General features: G+C 40.9%; 1 protein-coding gene across 1 annotated transcript; it reads right to left on the reverse strand.

Annotated features, from left to right (window-relative positions):
• Positions 1-461: 461 nt before the first annotated feature.
• MTERF3 (mitochondrial transcription termination factor 3) lies at positions 462-15,106 on the reverse strand (the record flags this gene model as incomplete). The annotated part of the gene is made up of 7 exons (XM_010138908.1): positions 462-716; positions 2,917-3,078; positions 5,851-5,922; positions 6,964-7,111; positions 11,373-11,562; positions 12,554-12,706; positions 14,839-15,106. Coding segments are annotated over 7 exons (1,188 nt in total), but the record flags the coding sequence as incomplete, so codon positions are not given.
• Positions 15,107-15,149: the final 43 nt, after the last annotated feature.

The following is a 15,149-nucleotide window of genomic DNA, read 5'->3' on the forward strand; positions in this document are numbered from 1 at the left end:
GAGGGGATCTTAGTAATACTTATACATGTCTAAAGGGTGGGTGTCAAGAGGAGGGTTCCAGGCTCTTTTCAGTGGTGCCTAGGGACAGGGCAAGGGGCAACAGGTGCAAACTGGAACAAGGCAAGTTCCACATGAATGTGAGGATAAAATTCTTTACTTTGAGGGTGGCAGAGCACTGGAACAGTTTGCCCAGAGAGGCTGTGGAGTCTCCTTCTCTGCAGATATTCAAAACCTACCTGGATATGATCCTGTGCAACCTGCTCTAGGTGAACCTGCTTTAGCAGGAGGGTTGGACTAGATGATCCTCAGAGGTCCCTTCCAACTTCTACCATTCTTTGATTGTGAAATATATTTTTAAGTCGCCATAAATAAATACTTCTGTGAGCTTTTAAATCCTACAAATATTCATAAACAACAACTTCTTAAACCAGTAATTAAGAAGGTAAGAGACCATAAAGGAGAGTATATAAAATACATTTAGTTCATAACTTTATTCTATTCCTTTTTACATGTGTTACTAATTAAAGTGTTTTCAAGAATTTTTCAAAGTCCTGTATAGAAGCTTTGGCAATCTCTGTACAAAACACCTCATCGGGCACGGACACTAGCTGGTCCAGGGAGATGTAGCTGGGTTGTGCCGGGTCATACTGGGCTCTTCCCAGGAACTTAAGAAACATATGTCTCTCTTTGATTCGTAATAGCTTTGAGTTGAAAACCTAAGAAAGAAAGGGAAGAATATTTTAGCTTGTCTAAATTTCAGACTCTGATGAATCTAACCAGCTTTTCTTAGGCAAATGAAGAACTACGAAGAAAACAAATAATTTGCATCTTTTGTTCTCATCTGTATCAAACATCAGGTAGGTTACATTTATAGATAAACGTATATCTATATGTATACCTAAATTCTAAATAAATCCTTCAATATATGCTGATGTACCCACACAAAGGAAATCAGGGAGTGAAACAACTCTCAAGCATGTTAGGGTTTTAGTTTAAATGTGTAATCACAGCCAAGAAAGGGGAGAGGAGACATTCAGAAACAGAGAGCAAGAATACCTAAGGATTTTCCCTATACTGTCAGAGGTATTTATTCATACAGCCAGCCTCAGCTGAGCATTGCTAGAAGGAAGAAATGAACAGGTGACCACACGGCATGATACAAATGAGTGAACTGCACAGCAGCCACAGCAAATGTGAGTGGCTGTGTCTTGTTACTAGCTTTGTGGTGATTCACCTCGTTATCTCCCTTCCCTCTGTTCGGAAGGGTAAGTGGAGAGTTTCCCCTGTTCCTCGTTCTTGTCACAGTCACCTCTCTTCCCTGTTCTTTCCTTCCATCCTCAAAACCCATGAGTTCCAGGATATGCCTAGTGCAACTCAAGTCTATATATGGTCTGGCCATTAATTTGTGCATCCATAAATGCATACTTGTCTCCACCTGTTCTTGCTTCTATCCTGTCTTGCTGAAAATAAGAGGCATACAGGATTTTTTTGTCAAATCCTCTCTGACATTACAGCTGCTGTTGTAACCAACTTCTCTGTCAGCAAGCTCCTTAAAAGGTAGTTAAGGTTTTTTCCCCTGTGTTCTGACTTCCTCTTAAAACTCAAGGCAGGCAGAGGAGGAACAGCAGTCTTCCTGTCTGCCCTACTTCAAATTAGTTTGCATCTTCATAAAACCCTTCCTTCAGTTGTGTAGTCTCTCCTTTTTAGTCAAAACTCTGCTCACTTTTGTCGCTCTGGCATTCATTTTCACCATTATCTTCTCTAAAGCAGCGTCTCTCTCTTCAGTTGTACAGCTCAGAAGTACAGAGTTAGAGCTCTGCTTTTAAGACTTATTAACTGTGCATCTTTGATCTTCCCCACTCTCTCTTAGATGTTCTACTGATTTCTTTGATGGTTCCCTTACCATTGTTCTCGCCTTTGACTGTCTAGAATTCTTTTGAGACAAGTATCTTCAAAAGTAGGCACTGCTGTGCAGCAGAAGTGGTTGTTTTGAACCACTGCGCTGTGCCTTTTCACTGCATTGTGACAGAAAGTGAGCAAGACTTGTGGTCACTTGCAGGTCAAGGATGGCAAAAGTGACACATGGATTGGAGTTACAGCAAGCATCCTTGTTAAGTAAAGATATATTCAAGAGCAAGAAAAGTAATCAAAATCCTGGGAAGTAGTTTCATTTTCCCATATAAATTTGGCTTTTTAGCCAGTAAGACTAGAGAGTTGGTTCCCTACTAGACTTGGTTTAGGAAGAAAACTATTGCAATTCAGAAGTTGCAATTTGCGCTTTTTTCCTAAGGAGCTAGTGTGACTGCATGTCAGCATTGGATGAAGTGACTAGTGCTTTCACCATTTAATCTGTGAGGAAATAATGAGGAGGTAGAGAAAAGATGAAAAGAGTAATCATTAAACTAATCTGTTTTCACTCCTGTGATTTTTTAGTATTGCTGCAGCAACCATTGCCTAAGGGACAGAACATCTTTTACCTTTAAACTGTATTTTCGGATTCTAGAATCTATAAAATTTAACTAGAGAAATCAAAAATTTTTTTTACTATATGTTATCTAATAAACAGATATTTTGCATGATCTGTCTTCCCTTGTGTCTCTTAGCTAAGATTTCAGGACAAGGAATCCCTAAGCAGGCATGAATCCCAAAGAGATGAACGTGACTAATTCTGTTGAGAACTTGTAGATTTACAAGACTGGGGGTGGTGGTGTCACATGTGCCATGAGGAGAAAAGCGCTTCTACACTGGAATCCTCAGTGGTTGCTGAATTGCTAATAAAAGTCATCAGGTAGTGGCTTTTGACTGTGAATTTTGAAGAATTCATGTATATTCTGCATATGGTGAGGCTTCATCTTCAGTGCTAAACTAGTGAAGCAGCAGAGAGCACCTCAATTTACTTCCAAATTAACAGCTCACCTGAGGAAAGCGAGCAAGCATGTGGTGAGGAATGCCCATTATGTTGTGTAAGTAGTCAAATATCTGTTTGAGTCTCTTTTTACTTGCAGTTAAAACCTTGGGGGTTTTAAACACAATCTGTTGAATTTCATTACGTTGAAAACCAAGTTCAATCTGACAAACCTGAAAAAAAGCACAGTTTTATCTTCAAACGTCAGATACAGCAAACTTAAGTTTATTTTAACATGCCACTGAAATAAATTCATGCAAAATTCTTCTACCCTTTGTCACACAGCAACAAGAATGCAACCCACAACAAGGTCTGCCACTCCGGTTCTTCTCCAGTCAGATAGTGCAAATTAATTATCACCTGATTAAAGAGTAATTTGTTTATAGAGTATCCCTGAAGTAAAGATGACTTCTGTGAATACTACGTATTTTTCAGCTTGCCCGAGATATGAACAAAAAAGCTGTGTCTCAGTCTGCACGGCAATTACAAGCATAAAACATCTCCCCTAAGAGTCTTTTATTAGTTTCAAAACCAAGCTGTCAAAAGAGACTGACTTTCTAGTTGTGGAGCTGTTGAGCTCTGTAAAGCACAGCAGTCAAATAGTTGGTGACTACTTTTGTTAATGTGTTATTTCTTTTGTTTTTTTATATTAGGGATTTTATTAATATTTTCATAATATTATTTTCACATTAGGGATTAAAATCTTAGTCCTGTAGTCTTCACTGTGTTGAACCTGAAAGAGATGTCTAGAATGTGCGGTGTATTCACTTTCTTTTACAGTCGGTTAATGTCTAAGTAAGATGTCTCTTTCAGAGACTGCCTTGACTTCAATTATGGTTTCCCAAAAGGGAACACACATTTTTTCAATAAAGTCATGAGCGCTCCTCCCAAAGTGCAGAATGGCAAGCAGTTCATTGAGTTGCTGAGAAAGGAACTCAGCATACAAGAGTGTCTGGTAACTCAGCCATTTCTTCTAGCCTCCAGCGACATTTACAAGCAGCTTGTTGTCAGGCAGGGAGTGGGTGTCCTTGCCAGCCAACATCACCAGACTTTCAAATGGCAACTCAGGTACTTCTTCAGTTGGTGAAAAGGTGCTGCTTTCTGTTTTTCCAGTTTGATGTGCTGAGACTGCAGCTCTTTTCCAAAATTGCCTGGCAAATACAAAGGGGAGGGTTTTGAAGCTACCTTAGGACCTCCAGATCCTTACAGGGAGTTGTTTCTAGAGGTGACTATGATCGGGTCTTTCAACTCCTGGTTCTTCCTTATCTGCTTTATAAATATTTGTCTATCACAGAAATACTAATCAACTAAGACAGCATTCAAGTATGAAGATATGTGATTGCCCTTTAGTGGTGTCTTCCACAGATCTGAGTTGGCCGTGGTAACTTAGTGCGTTAAGATACACAACCAAGAGCAAGACCTGATGTTAAATCAGTGGAGATGTACAGCTGGCCCCACTGTAGAGGTAATTGAGGCAAGAATCTTGAGCTTTTCTTTTCTGCTCTGTGAAGTGAAACATCTTTCTCTTGACATCAATGGTGAGCTCAAGTGTCAGCTGCTTTGACTGCACTCAGTTTGACAGCACACGTATTTAATATTCAGTAACTCTGGACACCTATACTCACATCCTTACTGAGTAAGCCCCAGCAATATTCAACATACTCTGTATGATTTCCACCACAAGCAGTGGTAATGCAAGCTTTCCAGTTTTACCCTACCAGCGAATCTCTAATTGTACTTGATGAAACCTTCAGACAATGGAATAAGCCATCCTTCAGCTCACTTAGCCCATGATTGGTATCTTTTGACAATAGATACCAGCTGCAGCAGTTGTTTCTAAGTAACAGCCCACTCAAAATGAGGGATTCCACCAGATCACTTCTGAACTGCTGATAGATGGTTTCACTTTCCGAGTAATGTCTCCCCACCACCAGCTTAGGACACACAAGTCTGAACACGAGACATCTGACCTCGTGAAAGGCCGGAGCTTCTAAGTATCAGTAGATTCTAACAGTAAGGACGTAAAAATCCTTCCTCTCTCTAGAGTATGTTAAAAACAGGGATGCTACACTTTTTGGTAGATACACAAGATACTTGGTTAGAGCTGAGGATCATAAAACCACAATCATTATAAATATGGAATCCCTAGCCTGCAAAAACAATGTTCATTAAAAAGAAAGCACTATTAATTGGAACAGTCTGCTACTTTCCAGTTTCCTCCCTTACCACACACACATCTAGATTGCAAGATTCCCAGCATTTAATAGCCTCAGAGCAGTGAGTCTGTCTGAAAATTATGTATTTTAATTCATAGTTATGCATTATAGGATAATGGGATTTCTCAAATTGTTACACTACATCATGCTGTTTGGCCTAGATGGCTTTATAGCACAATAATTAAACCAATACGTAGTTACATTTTCAAAAGGGAAAGGAGTCCCTGTGGTTTTGAAGTTATTTACCCAACAGTTGTTAATAACAACCATCTGCTATCAGACAATAGGTGTCAAATGCACATTTTGGCAGACTAGCTACCTGCCAAGGGGAAAATAATCAACTGCACATTTCTTGCTCCTAAATCCTCATGGACAATCCAAGTTAGCAAAAAAACATAATAATTAAGGAAAGGAGGGGGGAAAAAAAGGCAGGCAGCAGGCCCTATTTTTCACTCATAAATAAATGGGTAACAATTTCATCAGATAGCAATGTCTGGCAGGAAGGGACCCAGATGAAGCTTCTAACCTACATCAGAGTAGAAGACAGAATAAGATACTGCTCCATGCTTACAGTAAGCCTGCAAGCTATAGAGAAAAATTGTTTAACAAAATCCTCAGTTATTTTCTATCTCCGGTAAAATTATTTCATTAAATTCTTCCCATCGGGACTGTCCTGCAGGAATTTTGTCTTCTGACAACTCTTAAACTGTGTGGATACACTAAGCTCACCTGAAGATTTTCTTTTACGGGCTCTAATTTGCCAGTGAGGAGCCTTGGAAGACGAATTACGAGATCTTTTGTCTACAATTAGGGAAAATACACAAAGAAAAGATTACTGAAACCTTTTTTTGTGAATCCATCTGTGAAAGAAAGAGATCTCAAATAAACTTGTACTCAAGTTGTTTCTTCCCACTTGTTTTAAGAAAAGTAAACAAAACCCTACCTGTCAGAGTCTATAAAAGGACTTTTCAGCTGCAGTGGAATTTGTCTGCCTCAGAATCTGGTTAGACCATAGTTATGGCATATAAGTATTACTTGACATCCCCTAAGCCACACGATTACTTGTAATCTGCCTCAAGTATGAGGAGCAGACTAAAACCTTTTCCAGAGAGATCTCTTACCTTAAGCATGGAAAGGCCAGCAAGAGGCACTCTGACAGCTATGACTGTTGAGCTAACAGAGGCCAATAGAACACCACCAGATTCCACTTGGAACTTGACATTTATTGCAATCCCCAGCTAACACTGCCCACTCATTCCAGGAAACTCCAGTGACTACCTCCTCTAAAGATCCCGAACCACAGTGCTGAATACCCGCTTAACATGTAATGTGGTAAGTGCTCATAAGCAAACCCAGGGGTTACTCTTGCTGAGCTGAGCATGTGATTTGGCATTTAGTTTGATATGATATTTTCAGATTAGACTTTTCATCAAGGAGTTAAGAATGTTACAGTATCTTAAAAAGATGAAGAGAGCCAATTAATTTTCTAGAAGTTAAAAAAAGCTCCTTCCTGTTTCAGCAATGGATCCAGTCCTCTGACCCACCTCAGGTAACAGGGCCAGACACACACATGCCTGTATGACAATAACCTGCAGCAGATCATCTTCAAGAACTGTACTTCAGGACCTTTGAATGTCAGATGTCCGTATTACTTCTATAGACAGTTAAAATCATGTTATCCTCACAGTTAAAATCGTGTTATTCTCCTGTAACCCTCTGTGTTACCAACTGTAACGTCACTAATGTTTCTGGGTATCCTCCACACACTTGAAGTATTCACATTCCTAGGCCTTACAGTTGTCACCAACAAAGTGCTTAAAGACTTCAGTGTATATTCTTTACCTTTTTTACACTGAGACCAAGTTCATTTTTGAAGAAACCCAGTCTGTTATCCAGTCTTTCCACTGAAAACAACAGCAAATATGGAGCTCTTGAGACCATCTGAGCAATTTCTGCCTTACCAAATTTTTTTGATTTTAGGTAAGCCACTCTAGAAAGAGAACAAAAAACAAAATAAAATCCAGTGATGAAAATTTTATTGCCTCCATTTATTCAGTACTCGCTTAAATTCCTCAGTGATATTTTATAAATGGACAGATGTTCTAGCATTAACATGCAACCCTGCCAAAAATAATTAGGGGAAAATCTGCAGTTATCATAAAAGCAAAATACCATCCCTTCCAATTAATTAGAAATAAAATAAACCTCAGAGCAGAATGTCAATACTGAAGACAGATTCTAATTCCTTCCAGCTGTACTTAAGCAGATAACTATGTTCACCTACATTTAACTACCGGCCTGTCTTCTAGATTGCAAACACATTAACAGATCATCATAGGGTACAGACAAGAAGATATATACAACCTTCTGCTATTTTAATAAATTCCATTTCTACTGCTGAAAGAACAGCATTCTGTATCTCATACATCTCTGTTTTGCCAATAGCACTGAAGTAGAAGTATCATACAACAATGCTATCTGTAGAGCCACTGTCCAAAAAGACATTTCTAAATCAGCTGAAGTTACTTTTGTGACAATAGGTCCCTACTTCCAGTCACTGGTCCAATGATTTAGTCACAAAACATCTGGTTGTCAGAAAGGAAAAGAAGCTGACTAAAGTCTTCATGTTTAACAGAGCCTTCTTACTTTTTTCTAACTCAAAACTTTTTCCAAGCTTTGCTGAATTCGGTGACAGTGAAATCCTATTTCAAGTACTACTTGCAGTAAGTTATTACCACAGCTCCCAGAAAAAGGAATGAGGGGGAAACACAGTACACAAAGTAAAGAGACAGGATTAACCTACCTGCTACCATTTAAAAAACTAAACAAACAAACTACAATTTCAATAAGTTTTCTTTGATTATAGACGAGCATATACAAAAGTATGAGGGTCGCTCCGAAAGCAATGCCTCCTATTTCGTTATGTTGGCCCACGGCATCAGAGGTGGTTCTGGCAGTAGAGGCTGAACCTTCTCGCCAATACTCCATCAAATTTTGTTGCCATGTGACAGACTGCAGAAGAGGGAACATCTGACAAAATGGCATCCGACACAAAAGCAAAGGTGTGTAACTGAATTCCTCCATGCGGAAAAAATTGCACCCATTGACACTCGTCAATGCTGCTGAAGGTTTACAGAGACCAAGCAGTGGGTGTCAGCATAGTGAGGCAGTGGGTGGCGTGTGTCAGCAGTGGTTTGGAGGTGACCAGTGGGTCCCCTCCACTGGTGCAGATGTTTGAGTGCGGCACGCAGGCTCTTGTTCATCGCTGGTGAAAATGCACAGCCAGTGGAGGTGACTGTGTCAAAAAAGAGTGATCTGTAGCTGAGAATTTGCTCTGTCAGTGTTATTGTGATCTTTGTACTTGCTGTAGTTTCCATGGAAATACAATGTGTGTAATTACGAGGCGTTACTTTCGGAGTGACCTATGTATTTGCTATCGGATGAACTTACAAAATTCATTTTATCTATTGGTAATTAATATACTAAATAGGTTGCAGAACCTTCTGCAGAAGCAGATATTCAGCAGAAGACACACTGTGTGTTAAATCATGTCTTGTGGAGAGAAAAAAGTAAAAATACCTACCAGTAACTACAACCTCTTTCCACAAATCCTTAAAAATGAAATCATTGCGAGCCAAAATCCTCCAGACACAAGATCTAAGAACACATCCTAGAGGAACGATTTCTAGCTGAGCAGGCACCCCAACACAGAAAGTAGCAGCCTATGCGCCAGACAATGCTGGTGGAAGTGGCTGCAGGAGCCTCAGAGACAAGGCGAGTTTCAGAGGGGAAGAAATGCAGAACACAGCAATAAAAAATGGGCCCTTCAAAAATTATCCCATTATGTTCTGAATGCTGCAGCTTGGCTACACTATACTTCTTCCCTTCACTTTTTCAAGGGCACAACTGCCAAGTGTCCTAGAAATGTAACTAAGTGAGCAACCTTTGTGTTGTCCTGACTCTCCTCCACTTGTTTTCTGTTAACAAATCATTTAAATTCACACCTCCAGCATTTCTTTGTATCCCAGAAAGACAAGGAATTTAGAAGATGGATGGCAAGAGTGTAATAACCAGGCTCTAGAAACTGGTATGTTAAAGAAGCACAATCATCCAGTCTGACCAAAGTTTGAGATAAATCTGTGAATGCTGGCACCAAGGTTAACCCTCATTCTACTACAGGGGTCAGCAGTTCTGTGCAGCACGTTAACAGTTTTAAGTCATCATTAACGATACCATAAAACAAAGCATCTGGTGCAGCTGCAGTTACAGACACTGATTTGCAACTGTCAGAATTGTTACGAATTATGGAATGTTTTGACTTTTACAGTGTTTATCTGAAGTCAAATGCCAAATCTATTGAAATTTGTGTTTTGTTTCCTGGCGACGTGGAATCCATAGCAATAAAACATTCCAGAGCGATGTAACCAATACCATATCCATCTGCACCGAAGTGTTTATGCAAAGGTGATACTCAGCTTTCAAAAGACAGCTATCTGAGACACATTCACTTCACAGCCTGTCATACGCCCTCCACAGCACACTCTAAAGCTTGCAGGAAAGCATTCACCAGTGCCAGAGGTATACTTACTAAAAATCAAACCCCAGAAACTGAAGAAAAAATTGGCCCTGTTCAGCTCCTACTTCTCTAACCAGGCAGTACCACAGGACAGTCACTGAAGAGCACATCTGACCTCATAGGAGAGTTGGAATGTTTATCATAGCAAAAAATACTCTCTTCAGAAATGCATAAGCAACTCTAACATCTAGACTCAAAATTACTGCTGAAAAATCACTCGGGTTCCTTTTGGATATTGTTTCTGAAAGGCCACTTACTGAACAGGAGGACAGAAGAACAGAGAAGAAAGAACACCAGGACTGTGTTCAACATGAGTCTACTGATACGCCTGTTTCCAAAAAGCTGTATTTTCAGATTTCTGTCTTGGACAGCCACTATGTGCAAGAGCCAAGCAGACAGACTTTCTTTTCTGGAATTTTTAAATACCAAGATGTTTTCAATCCATTACAAAGTCCACACACACACGAGTTGTTTTTCATGTTTCTGTTTGGCCCAGCCACTATGTGCAAGAGCCAAGCAGACAGACTTTCTTTTCTGGAATTTTTAAATACCAAGATGTTTTCAATCCATTACAAAGTCCACACACACACGAGTTGCTCTGTAAAAGAACTGCTGAATTAATGCAAGTCTGTAAAGTAAATTTTAAGAATAAGAGTCCATTTTATGGACTGAGGAACAGTGTAGTACAAGTATTTATACACACAAAAATTAGTTCATTGTAGTCTTGTGCTCAGTTTAAGCTGGACAATGGGCAGAAAAAAACAGGTCCCTAAAACCTTCTGTGGCTATTAGATGTAAATACAGAAGAGATCTGGTCTGCTTCTTTTACTGCAGAATTCACAAGGCATGGGTAGACATATCATCTAAAAGAGTTTCATGAAGGCATGTTGACATTTATAGGACTACTCCTTTTTGTTTTCTATTGACATATGTACAAAATGCAAGTAATGCTTATGAATCATGAGTGGGCACCACTGAAATAATGGCTATCAAGGGTCAAACATGAAAAGGATCTCAGCTTGTACTGCAGAAGAAAGGGATCAGTTTGCTTTTCATGTATTTATGTAACTGTTGACCACTATATATGCATCAGACAAGTTTATTCTCGAACTTCATATGCGTTTTTAAAAACAAATGTCCAGCATTTTAGGTTTCTAATGTGTGTATTTTTGAGTCACTCTCAGACCTACCAGATTCCTTCCATTTACAGATGGAGGTAGAACAGAGAGCTTCTGTTGCAACTCTCCTCTCCATGTTTTTGTAATGTTTACAAAATGTTACACGGAGTCACTATTGAATGGTAAGAACAAAGCACAACCAAAGCGGTTAATATTATTCTACAAATTTAGTTAGGTAAGGCCTCCAGGCCTGGATTCTAAGTTGACACAAGTAAAGCAAGTGGCCTAGGATGGCAGGCTGCTTCCTCTGAGGCAGAGAGAGGAATGAGCAGTGAAAGTTATTAATAGTCAGTTTTCAGGTGGATCAGGACCTTGACTTGACTTACAATACCACCATGTGTTAATGCTGACTGATGGGAAGACACAGGAACACAGAGTCAGCAATCGAGTGAAAAAGCAGGCTGCAACAACACAGGTTCAGGCAAGGTTAAGCCAATGGGGAAACCAGATCTTCAAGCCAAGGGGCTCAACACCCTGTTGCTATTTGAAAGGCTTACCTCGTTTCTAAAGCTTCCAGATCTTCAGCAAGGATGTACGGATTTTTGGTCAGGAATGGTCCCAACTGATTGTCTTCCACACCCACATCCTTAAGAAATAGAAGTATTTTTTTTATATCTTTTTCAAAATCCAAGGTCAGTAAGAGCTGACCTGCCTTTTGACGTTTCTCCACTTGGGATAAGTCAACTCCTACAACAAAGAAAATTAGAAATTGTTTTAATTAAACACAGACCCTACTTCCTATAAATGTTTCATGAAGGCATGTTGAAATTCATAGGACTACTTTTTTTCCCACTGATTTAGCTCAACATGGCAAGGTTGCAACACCTATATATATTACAGAAAGATTCCAGATAAAACAAGCAAGTCATTCTAGACACTTTTACTGAGTTCAGATTTTTAAGGAAGAACATTTGCAGTGAATCCCATGTGTGGTGAATCAAGTTCACTAGCACATGCCACAGGTAGCAACCTCCTCTTGTAGCGACCTTCTCCTTGCACAGAAGTATGTGTGCAAGAATTCCCAACTCCATTATACAGGAGAAGTGGATAATTTTGCAGTGAAGTCCCTCTGGATACTGACTCAGAGAAATTTATTACTACATGGGGCTGTATCTCCCTCTCTCAAATATTTGTATCTCCTAGTGTTCCTTGCACTTTTGGGAAACAAGGAGGTGGCCAGCAACCTTGAACTCAGCTATCCCTGCATAGTCCAAGTGCTTTTTGATGAGAAGTAAGGTTCTCTTCCATCTTGCCTCTCCAGTTTACTGTGCCCCACTTCTAAGGTTTCGCACAGCAACTGCTCTCCTTTCTTCCTTCCAAGGACAGTGAGCTGCAATTTCTTCTGCAGAGAACTAAAGAATCCTTAACTAGCCCAAAAGAAAAAAGACCAGTCAAGTTACACAAAGTGCTTCCCATCTCCAGAAGCTGTGGGAGATGCCGTCTCCTGGCATCCACAGCACTAAGGGACTAAAACTAGCCAGTGTTGTCTTCAAGTAACATAGCACTGCCAGTGTGTAATGCAGTCCCCCATCTACCCTGGATAACATTGTGCTGCTCTTAGCCATTGGTGACTGTTCTTATTTTCGAGTTTACAAGGCAACTAGCAAGATAAAACCCAAATTATAGACTCTCCAAAGCTCCAGACACAGACAAACCACATAAACAAAATCACACATACCTAAGTGGACAAGTTTTGTCAGGGTTTCTGAGTGATCAACATAATCTCGGAGTGTGGAAGACTGAGGGGGAAGAATTGGTTCTGCAATGATCTGTACAGCTTCTTCCTCAGAAATCTGCTCCAAAGCAGACGAAGGTGGGATATCATCCCAGTCTAAGAAACAAATACATAAGACCTAGATGTATTTTGAGAAACACAAAGATGCTCCCATCAAATGCTGTACAGATCTCTTAAAATGCATTTCAAAATGCAAAAACACAGTGCATGAGATGAACAGCCAATCTATTATTATTTGAAAACGGACTTTACTCCCAGTTTTTGTATCTGTTCCATCTCCTGGTTACTGCCCATCAACTCTCACCCATGTGGCCAAATCCAAGCATAGTACCCAGCGAGACTGTCTTCAGTCTGCTGCCTTGATCACTGCAGATAACAAGGCCGCATCGTCTTCTTGAAAAAGAACCTTCTTTCATGTCTTTGCAAATGCGTTCTTGCCTGATCATATCTAGATCAAAAGCCACCGTGAAGATTATTTTTCATAACCTGACAAGACCAATACTTTGTGCCCCTTCTTATTCTGATGCCTGAATGGCAGATTTAACTTAGGAGGTATTTCACAGCCAACTCTAACCAAGCTATCATGCCTTATCCATGACAGAGTCCCTGCTGACTGCCACCAGAGCTAAAGAAATAGAGATCCATTTCCTACTCATTAAGGTTTCCGAGTGAACATCATTATGCTTGTTTCTCCTTAAATGTTTCAAGTTACAGAGTTCACTGTCTTTTTAAAAAAATTTCTCCATAACTCATCTATTTTTCCACTGACAGGAGCCCACAGCAGCTAGGTCAGGATTACTGTTTGCAGGCTGGCTGTTAGCATCCACCTCAACTATCAAACTGATAATTATAAACTCTTCATAATGGGGATTTTCTGCGCCCTGTACCTTCACGCAAAGGCTTCCTAGAGACTAGGGTAACACTCTTCCGTGTCAAGAAAACAAAGCCACAGCAGGAGTACCAAGACAAGTTCCAAAGTAAGTAGGACAGATGACCCTCATGTTTCAAGAAGAGTTGCGTGGACTAACTCCATAGCTGTTGAAGGTCCTGCCCTTCTTTTTCGCAAAGCCTCAGAAGCAAAAGCACAACAAAACATTTTTAGCAACACTTAGACCTTAAACAGTAATAAAAACTCTCTAGGAATCTTCATGGATATCTCAAGGAATCAATATGGATATGGGTACCAATTTCTTTCAGCCTGTTGAGGACTGAACCAATATACACCAAGGTCCATTCCGGAAGCATACGTGCCCTTTTTTCCACTTTAAGTTCTTTAGATCTCCTATCAGGTCTCAAGTTACAAAAAAAAAAAAGTCAGCGATTATGTTTATTCCATTATATACACTGTCAGCAGGGCAAAATGCTCCACACACAACGGTAAGTCTGCTGGCAGATAAAAATCTGGCACGTAAATAAATTGCACCGCAGGTGCAGGCACATGAGCTGGCTGACCTGTCAGTTCTGGTGCAGCACTGTTTCCAGAACCAGCTGCACAAACACAGATCTCAGCTGCAGCTCTGAACCACCCCAAAAATAAGCTCTGTAGGATCCAGCTTGGCTGGGCTCAAAGCAGAATCTGAACATACAAGACTCCTTAGCAACCCAGACCAAGTTTCCTCAGCATACTAGAATTATTTCCAGAGAGTGGAATTTTCTTTATTCTCACTTAGATACACAAGTAGAAAAAAGTGAGGCAATCTCCCCAGGTCAACACCACCAAGGCGACCTCGTCTGCATCTCCCTTCCTCAGGAGACAGTCGGAGCAGCGTTTCTCACGCGGGCAGTGCATAAGCAGGCTTCACACTCTGCCGCCTCCTGTTGTTCGTTCCTCACCATTCAAACGGCCGCGATGTGCGAGCTGCTCCAGGGGTGGCCTCCCCCACACCTACAAACCAACCCCTTTACGTGGTACCAGCGCAGCTCTAAGGGAAAGGCAAATGCTCAGCTGCTGCAGGCAGAGATACGAAAACAAAATCCCTTCAAAGAGCAGCTCCAGACCAACAGTTCTGCCCGAACAAAACCCTGTATCTTTATCCCTGCTTAAAGGTATTCTCTGTATGCTGGAGTGACAGCAAGGATTCCGGGTTAACTACGAGGGTAAAAACAAGTGGAAGGCAGGAACTTCAGGTAAGTATTTTAGGAAAACAGGCTAAAAAAGGAGATACCAGGGTAGTGCTGAAAGCATGATTTGGAGATTTGGGAGACAGGCTATCCCTAAGGCCTCTTACCTTCATACAGGATTTTTGTACTCGGGTCAGGTGGTGTCTCTGCTTTTGCTTCTTCCTGTTTTACTGGCGACAGCAAGTTACTTTCGAGAGAAGGAGAGGACCCATCCTTGGCACTGACAGGAGAACGGCTTCCTACAGATACGCGCCTGTAAGCCTGCAGACTCCGCGGAAGAACGTCACTGCTAGAGGGCAGCAGAACCAGAGGGGCGAACCCGCGGCACGCCGGTGCGGTGCTGCTGCTGCTGCGGGCACTCCGCCTCCCAGGACACTGGCCAGCACGGGCGGCTTGAAGCAACAGGCAACAGCAGCGG

This window comes from Buceros rhinoceros, unplaced genomic scaffold (assembly GCF_000710305.1).
Source record: "Buceros rhinoceros silvestris isolate BGI_N320 unplaced genomic scaffold, ASM71030v1 scaffold14326, whole genome shotgun sequence".
NCBI classification, from domain to species: domain Eukaryota; kingdom Metazoa; phylum Chordata; class Aves; order Bucerotiformes; family Bucerotidae; genus Buceros; species Buceros rhinoceros.